The following is a 10,449-nucleotide window of genomic DNA, read 5'->3' as shown; positions in this document are numbered from 1 at the left end:
TGGGAGAATCCAGAGTGGACATGACCCTGAGCCATAGGAAGGGAGGGGAGGGGGAAGGAGAGGGGAGAGAGGGGACCAGGTGCAGCAGCTAAGAGGGCAAAGAAAATACCAGGTAACCAAAATGGCTGGATTATATAGGGAAGGGCGGCTGGGAGAAGGGCAGCCCAGCCCCGGGCCTGAAGAAGTTTAGGGTAGGGGGTGGGGTATGCCAGCCAGCAGGGCCCTGTAACAGGTAGGGACTGAGGGATGCAGGGAGAACCTGGTGGCCAGCATCTGCTCTGATATGTTAAATAGGCACCTCAGCCATTCGTGCTGGGTTGGAGACCTAACACATACATGCAGGCAAAACATTCATATACATACCATTTTAAAAATAAATAAGTAAATAACTTTTAAAATTCAAGAGTCTGGTGTGGTTCCTGTTAGAAATAAGTTCCAGGGGCTGGAGAGATGGCTCAGAGGTTAAGAGCACTGGCTGCTCTTCCAGAGGTCCTGAGTTCAATTCCCAGCAATCACATGGTGGTTCACAACCATCTGTAAGGAGATCTCGTGCCCTCTTCTGGTGTTCAGGCATACATAATAATTAAATAAATCTTTAAAAAAACAAAACTCTACTTAAAAAAAGAAAGAAAGAAAAGAAAAGAAATAAGCTCCAGACCTCAAAGAAAGAGACCACCACTCCAGCTGAAGTGTCTGGACAAGGCAAACTTAACTCTTGATCAACAGGGCGTGCTCAGAAGAGTGAACACATGGAGAAAGGAAGTAAGTACGTTTATGGTTGTAAGTTAATAGATTCCAAAGATTTAAAAAAGTATATTATTTATTCTTATTCTTTGTACATTGGTATTTTGCCCGCATGCATGTCTATATGGGGATGTCAGATCTTGGAGTGACAGACAGTTGTGAGCTGCCATGTGGGGGCTGGGGATTGAACCTGGGTCCTCTGGAAGAGCAGTCAGTGCTCTGAACCACTGAGCCATCTCTCCAGCCCCTCTGGCTATCTTATTCCTACAGTGCTCCCCTTCCTATCTGTCATCCTGTCAGGGTTCTATCTAGCTGCTAACCCCTCAGTTGACACCTCACTTCTTCCAGAAGCACTTTCCTCAGGGCCAAGTTTCTCACTAACACATTCTCCCCGTCTCTAGGGCTGGGATGCAGTGGGCCACACAGGAAGCACAGGATTGTGCCTTTCCACTGCTCCTGGGTAGACCCTTTGCTCTGAGACCCTGGTGCCCACTGCTGCTCCCTCGTCTCAGCTTCTGCCCAACATCCCTTCTTGCAACAGAGCCCTGGGTAGCCACATCCTTCCAACGGCATCCCTGAGACCAGAACCTGGTTATGACCCTCTCGCTGGCCAGTCTGTGGTCCCTTTGCTAAGAGCTGCACCCCACCTCCATATGGCTCTTTCTGATCCTATCACTGGATGAGACAATGGTGGCCTCATTGTTGGTATGATAGTCATCCAGGCATTTCCCGTCAGGGTCTGATGCCCATATTGTCTTCTTACTGACGTTGGACATGTTAATAGTGTTTGAGGAAGCCAGGGTTCAGGGTTCAGGTTTGAGGTAGCTGTGGATCACCTGTGTCCAGTTAGCATATAAATCCTGCCTCCTGCTCAGGGGGTGTGGGAATCGTCTGCCCTGCTTTCATCTGAGAAATACTTCTGCCACTGAGTTCCCAAGAACCTGTGTCCTTGTCAGTTCTGGGCACGCCCGCCCCTGTTGAGGGCCTCATAACACCTGTGGCCAGTTCTTATATGGGGGGACCAGGTGTTTCAGGAACCAAGGTGAGTCCCCAGCCCGGCTCTGAGCTGCCTCTGAGAGTCCCTATGGAGGGGCAGGTGGGTGTCCTGATCCTCCTGTGTGGACAGTAGGGATGCCACAGGGAGTCAGTTACTGACAAATTCCCAGCTGAGGTCCAGAAGCTTCCTTTGACATCCTTGTTTTGGCCACAAGATGGGTGAGGTGGGATGTGTCTGTGGCGGGACTGGGATCATCCTAACGGGACACTGTGGATATGTGAAATGGGAGAGCCCCCGAGTTTGGCAGCACCCTGGCTTCTACTTAGTGTGTGCCAGTGGCGTCACCACAGGCTCCAAACCAGAAACGCCCACAGATGGGGGCAGATGTCTCCGTGGGGCACACTCCCCTGGCTGTGACGTGCTGGGCTGGGGATGGGATCCAGGTGATCTGTGGGTTCCTGCCAGGAGCACAGAGCTTCCAGAGCCAGGCTAGCTAGGCATCTCTTTGACCCAAGAAGGGCAAATTGCATTGTAGAGCCGGGAGTGGAGCAGGCACGGGGCCTGTCCTTGAGTGTGGAGGTCCCCTGGGACTGCTGCAATGCCTTCGACCACCCAGACACTCCAGCAGTCAGCCTAAGACTTCAGGCAAATGTGTCGTCTAATTGGTCCACCAACAGGAGAGCTTGGCTTGGCCAACTGTAGACTCCAGGCAACATCTGTTCTTGGATTTGACAGCAAAGTTTTTCACAGCAGCCACAGTCCTGTGGGGGTCCCTGACCAGCACGGGGCTCCTAAGCCTCAGCTGCCCACTGAAGCAGCAGGGACACCCTTGCAGAATGCCCTGGGGCAGTTTCTGCAGGATGCACTGTGTGGTGCTGGACACCCCAGGTCCCACAGAGGAGCCCTAGGCCTCAAGTGCCTTGTGGCATGTGTTGGGTACGGCCATGTGTCCCCGGCATGGGGGAGCTGTTCCACTCAAGTCTCAGAGTTCACTAGATGGAAGGGGGATTGTCTCACCCATAAAACACAGGCTGTGTCAGGGAGGGATGCCTGGCCCTTCTGAGACACCAGCCGGAGCCACAGCCCTCTTCTTCCCGACATTCCTGGTGATGTTCCTGCAGGCAGGTGGTGACACCCATGTAACCTTGGTGACAAAGGACTTCAGGTCCCTGAGCACGGGTCACCAGCCCCCTCCCATCCTTCTTGAGGTCAAATGCCACTTCCTCCCAGCTCTTCCTCCAAGCAGAGGCCTGGCCAAGCCCCCTGCCCACTTCCTGGGGCTTGAGGATAAAGGAGCTGACAGGCCCAAGCAGGAGGAAGCTGTGGAGACTTTGGCATGGTAAGGGCATCACCCTCTCCTTTCCCAGACGCCTCCACTGGCTTCGGATTTCAATGCTCTCCATCCCAGCCTAGGCAATCCAGTCCCCTCCACGCCTTTCCATGCCCAGAATTGTGCTCCAGCCCTCTCCATCCTGATCCCGGCTACTCCCAGACCCCTCCAACTCCCTGCCCCTGTGCTTCTCTCTCCAGATGCTGGGCCTGCTGTGTATGACCCTCTTCTTTATTGGGTGCACCACTGCTGGAACCCCAGGTGAGTCCTCCCCCCACGTCACCCTTTCCTCCTACACTGGTCCCATAAAGCCCTGTCCCTGGGACCCTTGGGACGCATGCACGTGTGAGCTGCTCTCCTGCAGGGTGGGTGGCAGGCTGAGCGCTGCCCCTCCCCCACCTTCTCCTTGTTGCTTGCAGAACCCCTGTCTGAGGATGTGCCGGTGGGCATCGTGGGGGGCCACAGCGCCCCCCAGGGGAAGTGGCCGTGGCAGGTCAGCCTGAGGATCTACAGCTACTACTGGACCTCCTGGGTGCATGTGTGTGGGGGCTCCCTCATCCACCCACAGTGGGTGCTGACTGCTGCCCACTGCATCCACCAGTGAGTTCCTTTGCCCTCCAGTGCCGGGTAGGATGAGGGGTAAATCAGCAGGGCCGAGCCAACATGGGGCTTCAGTTGATTCTGTTCGGGAGGACCTCCCCACAGTACCTAGAATATGGACTCACAGCTTCTTTCTGACCTCAGGAGAGATGCTGACCCTGCATCCTTTCGGATCCACGCTGGAGATGTGTATCTCTATGGGGGCAAGGAGCTGCTGAGAGTGAGCCAGGTCATCGTCCACCAGGACTATGTCCACGCTAGCCTGGGGTCAGACGTGGCTCTGCTCCGGTTGGCAGAACCTATGCGGTCCTCTGCTAATATCAAGCCTGTCAAGCTGTCCTCTGGGTCTCTTGAGGTCACCCAGAAGGATGTGTGCTGGGTAACCGGCTGGGGCGCAGTGAGCATGTACAGTAAGTATTGGGGAAGGATTTGAGCCGTGGGAACAAACTTGCCATCTGAGGGTTCCTGGTGGGTGATACCCAGGTCCTGGGAGCAGGATCCAAAGAGGAGAGATAGAGCTGTTGACAAACACGGACTAATCTGGCCGCACCTCCAAGCTGCTCTAGACATCCATCGGAGTCTCTGTACCCGAGGCCAATGACACAGTTGGGCCCAGGATCCCACGACTCTGAGGTAGAATGGTTGCTACTTACTTTCCAACTAACAATAAAGCATTTTGGAGAAAATGCCAGAAAACAAACCCATTTGTTTGGCCCTTGACAGGCAAGCAGACAGAATTCATGTGTAGAAGTCCTAGAAGTTATAAGTGAGCGTGGACCCTTCAGGCTGTCATCCACACATTCTTTTCCAGAAGGGGGATGCCGAGGCTCAGAGATGGAGCTGGACTTGGAATGGGATGGAGCCATGCTCGAGATAGGCCTCCTCTCTGCTCCCAGGTGGAGCAGTAGGGTTGTGGGATGGGCAGGGGAGTCTATGCACCAGCAGCCACATCTCTCTTCTCCCCAGGGTCACTGCCCCCTCCCTACCGCCTGCAGCAGGTGCAGGTGAAGATCGTGGACAACGACCTTTGTGAGGAGCTGTACCATAACGCCTCCAGGCGCCACAATCGTGGTCAGAGACTGATCCTACAGGACATGTTATGCGCAGGCAGTGAAGGCCGAGACTCCTGCTATGTGCGTCCCATCCACCACCGCCCTCTCTTTCCCCATTCCCACAGCAGGGCCAATAACCATCATTGCTTCTTTTTCTTACAGGGTGACTCAGGCGGTCCCCTGGTCTGCAGGGTGGCAGGCTCCTGGAACTTGGTGGGCGTGGTGAGCTGGGGCTATGGCTGTGCCCTGAGGGACATCCCTGGGGTCTATGCACGTGTGCAGTCCTTCCTGCCCTGGATCACCCGGCAGATGAAGAGGTTCTCCTGAGCCCAGCTGCTGGCCTCATGCTGGTCAGCTGAGGATGGGTCGGCTTTGATCACCATTCCAGGGCTTAGGCTCTGGAGTGTTGGTGCCCAGTGCGCTGAACACTAGCTACTGAAGGACATGGCTCTGTTTTCTGGCTTCCTAAATAAAGATGTGATGCACATTCGTGTTCAAGTTTTTGTATGAATACAAATCTAGTTTTCTCTAGTGGAAACACCTATGGGTGCTGTTCTGATCGTTTTCTAGACAAGGAAACCAAGAACTGAACTCACCAAAGGTAGGACTCAGGCAGGTCTGCATGTGTTCCCCAGGTACCCTGAATAGTTATCAGGCTGATTCTTGTCTCTCAAGCACCTAGCATCCCTAAGCATCCTGGAATCTGGACATTGTGCAAAGACAGAAAAGGTGACAATCCCAGATATCCAGCCTTGGGACAATGATACTCTGACCCTCATCAATGCCACCACGGGGCCAGGAGACTGCTGCCATGTTGACATCCTTCCTGTACCTCATTCTTTTTAACCCCAGGACCCTGTAGACTCAGTTACCCAGTGTGGCTACGGTTATTTTCAGGGCTTGGGCTGTTGCCTTGAACTACGCACAGTGGCAGCTGTCTAATGCCCAGGGTGAAGGTGAGGGCCAACAGCTACCCGGCCTCCCTCACAGAGCAGTTCTGACCCAGGGTGCATGGTGGGGAGGGGCTTGGTAGAGAGGGGCTGACTAACTCTTTTCACTGGGAGCAGTAGGAGAAGGAGGGTGGATTGGGTAGGAAGCATCTACTTCAGACTCAGACGGGACTGTCCTTTCATCCAGAGGCTCCACCTAGGAGCTGGTAGTCTGCAGAGATCATCCAGGTGCGTAGGGCAGTGAGTTGCACTGACCTTTGTGACTTGTAGGAGATGGGAGGGGCCTGGCGAGTGCTAAACTCAGATGAGATTCATTTCAAGGGGTCAAGGGTCAAGAGGGAATGGAGGAGGCTCTGCCTGGGGCTCTGCTGAGTCTGGAGGGGGAATCAGGATTGCAAGGGAGATCTTAGGTCCTGAGGGGCTCCCAGCTTGCTGAGCAGGGTCCCAAGGCAGGCCAGGCCTGGCCTCTGTTCCTCTGAAGGGAAGCAGGTGCCTTTAAGATGGCTTCTTTCCCTTTCTTGCCTGTAGCTGGGCAGAGCAATGAGAGAGAGGTGGTCACTCCAGGGAGACCTGATCCCCATGGCTCCCACAGGCCTCTGGACAGTGCCACTGTCCTCAAAGGCACCACATGCTCTCTAAACACACACACACACACACACACACACACACACACACACACACACACCCCAGCCCGTCAAGAGCAAGACCTGCCCTGTGCTTCCAGCACCTCCCCAGGACAGGGAGGGTGGAGGAAAAAGGCTTTTCTGTAGCACACAACTTGGGTGACATTGCTTCAGGGTCAGAGAGCAAAGGGCGGGAGAATCTGGACTCTGGGGACTCTGGCTGTCCCATGGCTCCCAGGATGCTGGAACTGTGTTGACCCAGCCCTTTCTCTTGTAATTCCCCCTTCCTGGGGGTGAGGAGGGGGTCCTCAGGCCCCTGAGAGGATGGGGTGGCCAGGGTGCCGGGGCAATGGGCACCTCTACTCTGACTGGTACAGTCTGGTTCCCCACAGCTGTGCCGCCCTGGTGACTTTTTCCTTTCTGCCTGTGATACACTGGGAGCCAGGGTCAGGGGGCTCTTTGAGCCCCAAGTCTGTGCCCGTTGTGCTCCAGGTGGCACTGGATGCCCCACTCCCTTTGTGGCACTCAGTGTCTCTTGAAGTATTTTGTGTGGCTCATAGGACACTAAGATCTGGAGCAGGGAGCCAACACTTGCCAGCACTTCTAGCTGCCAGAAACGATACTAAAGGCGTCCTGCTGCCCTTCAGAAGAACATGTGCTCCCCGTTTACCTCTCAGGGTACAGAAATATTCCCTCAGTCTCTGCCCCAAAGCTAGTGGTCACAAGTGAGCACACGCGTGCATGTGTGCGTGCGTGTGTATGTGTGTGTGTGTGCACCCACGCGTGCACGTGTGTAAGAAGGGTGTATATGTGGGGCCAGAGGACAACTCGTAGGAGTCAGCTCCCTCCCCACCAAGTGCGTCTCAGGGGTGGAACCCAGGCTGTCAGGGTTCACAGCTAGCTCTTGTATCTGCTGAGAGCCACCTCACCTGCTGTTCCCCACACACCCGGAGACAAGACCTTTTCGTTTGTTTGTTTGGTTTGGTTTTGTGTTTTTGAGACAGAATTTCTCTGTGTAGCCCTGGCTGTGCTGGGACTCACTCTGTAGACCAGGCTGGCCTCAAACTCACAGAGATCCGTCTGCCTCTACCTCCCAGGTGCTGGGATTAAAGGCGTGCACTACCTTGCCTGGCTCTGAGACAGGATCTTGCTGTTTGTACCTTTGGCTGGCCTGAAACTCACTGTGTAGACCAGGATGGCCTCAGACTTGTGTCTCAGCAGCCACCCTGGCACCTGATACAGGGTTTACTTCTCACTAAGTTTCACTGAGCAGCATTTGCCTGGAGGCTCAGAAACTTGATCACACTCAATAGACTCTGGAGGTGGAGGGAGGGGAGGGAAGGGAGACCCACCTCTCCTTCCTTTATAGGATGGCACTGGCTCCCAGAGAAGGTACCCTGGCGATATCCTGTTGTAACCACGCTCTGACCCCTATGAAATACTTTTGTCTCAACAGCCCTTACTGATGATGATATAGTAGCTTCCCCCTGCAAGGAAGGCCCTGGCAGTCATCCTCGGAAAATGGGGTAGCAGGTATGTGGAGACACCCTCATCAGTCTTAGTGGGTGCCATGCCTTCTTCATGTCCAACTGAGTTCTTTTCCTCATACCCCAGGAAACCCCAGGTGTAGTATCCTCTGCAGGGGCATCTGGAGGTGCGGGGAATCGGTGCCTGCAAGGCGGTGCCCAGGGGCGCACACACTTAGAAGAGGGTTCTAAGTCTGATGGCTGCAGCTGTTGTTCCACACCTGCCTTTTCTCACAAATGGTTCAGGCCCTGTCTTTGTCTACAAGGAAGGAGATGAATTTCATGAATGGCCACTGATGTTGGGGTGATTTGTTGTTGTTGTTGTTTTTCATTTTATTTTTCTGTTACAGTGTTAGGATTGGAAACCAGAATCTTGTGCACATGGACAAGCACTCTGTCGTGGACTTCTGTCCCAGTCTGACATTGTTGTTTTTTAAATAGCAAAATGCACTCTAAAAGATGAGACAATTAAATGTAAAAGACAAGAAAATTAAATGGAGAAAATCATAATTGAATCCCACTGCGGTCTGTACAGAGATGTTTCAGCCAAGCCTGGTCATTCTCAGGGCTGAGCCAGTGTGTCCCAATGCCCTTGACAGGTGCTATTATGAATACACAACTGGCTGGTCCCTCATGAAATCTTGGGGTAAATAAACCTTTTAAGATTCTATTAGTGTCAGAGCCCTTTCTGGAGTGTTCTTGGTAAACTCATTTTCAGAAAATAATGACCAATAATAACTCCTGGGACATTTCCTAGGGACACTCACTGTTTCACACTCACTGGGAACAACAAGTGAGATTGTCCCTGCACCCCAGATTAGGAATGGGGAAGATAATGGTTTCTCTAAGGCCACACACATCAGAAGACACAGACTGGGAACTAAGCATTGAGAATGTCAGCCCTGGACCTTTCCCCTGCTCACCTCTGAGCCTGATCCCATGAGAAGAGAACAGGACAAGTGTGGCCCTGGGCCCTGAAGACAAACAAGTCAACACAATGGCACTGGCTTTGTGAGGTAGAGCCGTCAAGACAGCATGGCCCAAGTGCCTTGCCCCTTCCCAGCTCATCTCAGTCCCGGGGACATCCTGCTCTGTCCCCAGCTCCCAGTCTAACTTCCCATTTGCTCAAGGCTCATCCTTAACATCCACCACGGCATCCTCTGTTGCTATCAGGGGTTCCCAACACACTGCTTGTGTACCACAGCTCCATCACCAGCAATGGAATTGTTCCTGCCCTTTCAACTTCACCCCGAGGATGCTGGGAACCAGCCAGCATCACTAAGCAGATCTGATTGTATGGACAAGAGAAATTCCTTCTCCCTGGATCACCCAGAACTCAAGAGAACTTTTCAGGTCTTGAAAAAGTACTGTGCTTAACCTAGGCACTGGCTTATCATTAATCCATGTTCCCCTCGAGCACAGGTTGGGATATATTTGGGGACATTAGAAAAGCCTTGTTTGTGCCTCCAATCAGCTATAGTTTAAGTGTCCTGAGGACTCTGGTCATTTTACCCCGAGACAATGACACCCCAGTACTAGTCCCTTGTCCCAACTCTCCTCTTGCAACATCAGCCCTGAGCAACCACATCCTTCACCTAACGGCATCCCTGAACCCAGAACGTGGACAGGACCTCTCATTGGCTGGCTTGTGGCTCCTGAGCTAACGGCTACCTGACCCAACTCCTGTGGTCCCTAGTTCCCTCTGATCCTATCACTGGATGTGCTCATTCACGGTGGCCTGGTCCTGCCTCTATCAGGGTGGCCAGGTATCCTGCCCCCAGGTCTTGTTGCCTAACAGCAACAGCAGGACCACCAATGGGGGCCTCAGGTGATCTCACGCAGATAGGGCACCCTGGGCTTGCAATGGCCACAGGAAGCAGGAAATGGTTTCCCTTGAGTGAACCCTTAGGTCACTCCCTAGGTTTTGCTAGGTTCCTTGGAAGATGTAAGGGGCCCAAGCCTGAACTCACCTCCTGTCTGTACTCCCAGGCAACTGCACAGATGGGCATCCCTTGTCTTAGAGGACCTGTTTCTCCCTTGTTTGCCGTCCCCAGTCCGGTTTGTTTTGTTATTTGAGACAGGGTCTCACTATGCAGCCTTGGCTAGCCTGGAGCTTACTATTTAGACCAGACTGGCCTTAAACTCACAGAGATCCACATGCTCCTGCTTTCTGCTGGGATTAAAGGTGTGTGCCACCACACCTGGCCAGCTGTTCCCAGTCTGGATGGTCCATGCAGGTTTGGAGGCTACTCCACAGCAAGGCTTCCTTTCAGGTTGAGATTCCCACATCACAGCCCTGCTTTGCTTCTCTGCCCCAGTGTGAGGGTCCCAGAGCCAAACACTCCATGCCCCGATGCTAGGCCTACACTACTCTCCCAAGTACCCTGTGTTGTTGCATTTTAAAAACGACCGGAAGGAGTCACATCATACAACAGGGCCCATGTAGGAGGTTTATTGAGGGGAGGGTGGATAAGGGGCAGAGGAGGGGAGCAGAGACCGGTCCCTGGGGATGAGAGCAAAGGGAGGGAGGGAGGGAGGGAGAGAGGGAGGGAGAGGGAGAGAGAGAGAGAGCAGGTGTACAAGGCCTGCTTTTTATAAGGAAATGTAGCGAATGCACACAGGGGGTG

The 10,449-nt window shown here is 53.5% G+C and overlaps 1 protein-coding gene across 1 annotated transcript; it reads left to right on the top strand.

Moving 5' to 3' along the window:
• Positions 1 to 3,063: 3,063 nt before the first annotated feature.
• Positions 3,064 to 5,210, top strand: LOC102914635 (serine protease 29-like). Its single transcript, XM_006978798.3, has 6 exons — positions 3,064 to 3,080; positions 3,272 to 3,332; positions 3,491 to 3,671; positions 3,816 to 4,081; positions 4,638 to 4,804; positions 4,886 to 5,210. The coding sequence occupies exons 1-6, from the start codon at positions 3,078 to 3,080 to the stop codon at positions 5,048 to 5,050; spliced, it is 843 nt and encodes a 280-aa protein (XP_006978860.3). The 5' UTR covers positions 3,064 to 3,077; the 3' UTR covers positions 5,051 to 5,210.
• The last annotated feature ends 5,239 nt before the right edge of the window (positions 5,211 to 10,449 follow it).

Source organism: Peromyscus maniculatus, chromosome 8 (assembly GCF_049852395.1).
Source record: "Peromyscus maniculatus bairdii isolate BWxNUB_F1_BW_parent chromosome 8, HU_Pman_BW_mat_3.1, whole genome shotgun sequence".
In the NCBI taxonomy this organism is placed as follows: domain Eukaryota; kingdom Metazoa; phylum Chordata; class Mammalia; order Rodentia; family Cricetidae; genus Peromyscus; species Peromyscus maniculatus.
This window is presented reverse-complemented; position numbering and strand designations above follow the sequence as displayed.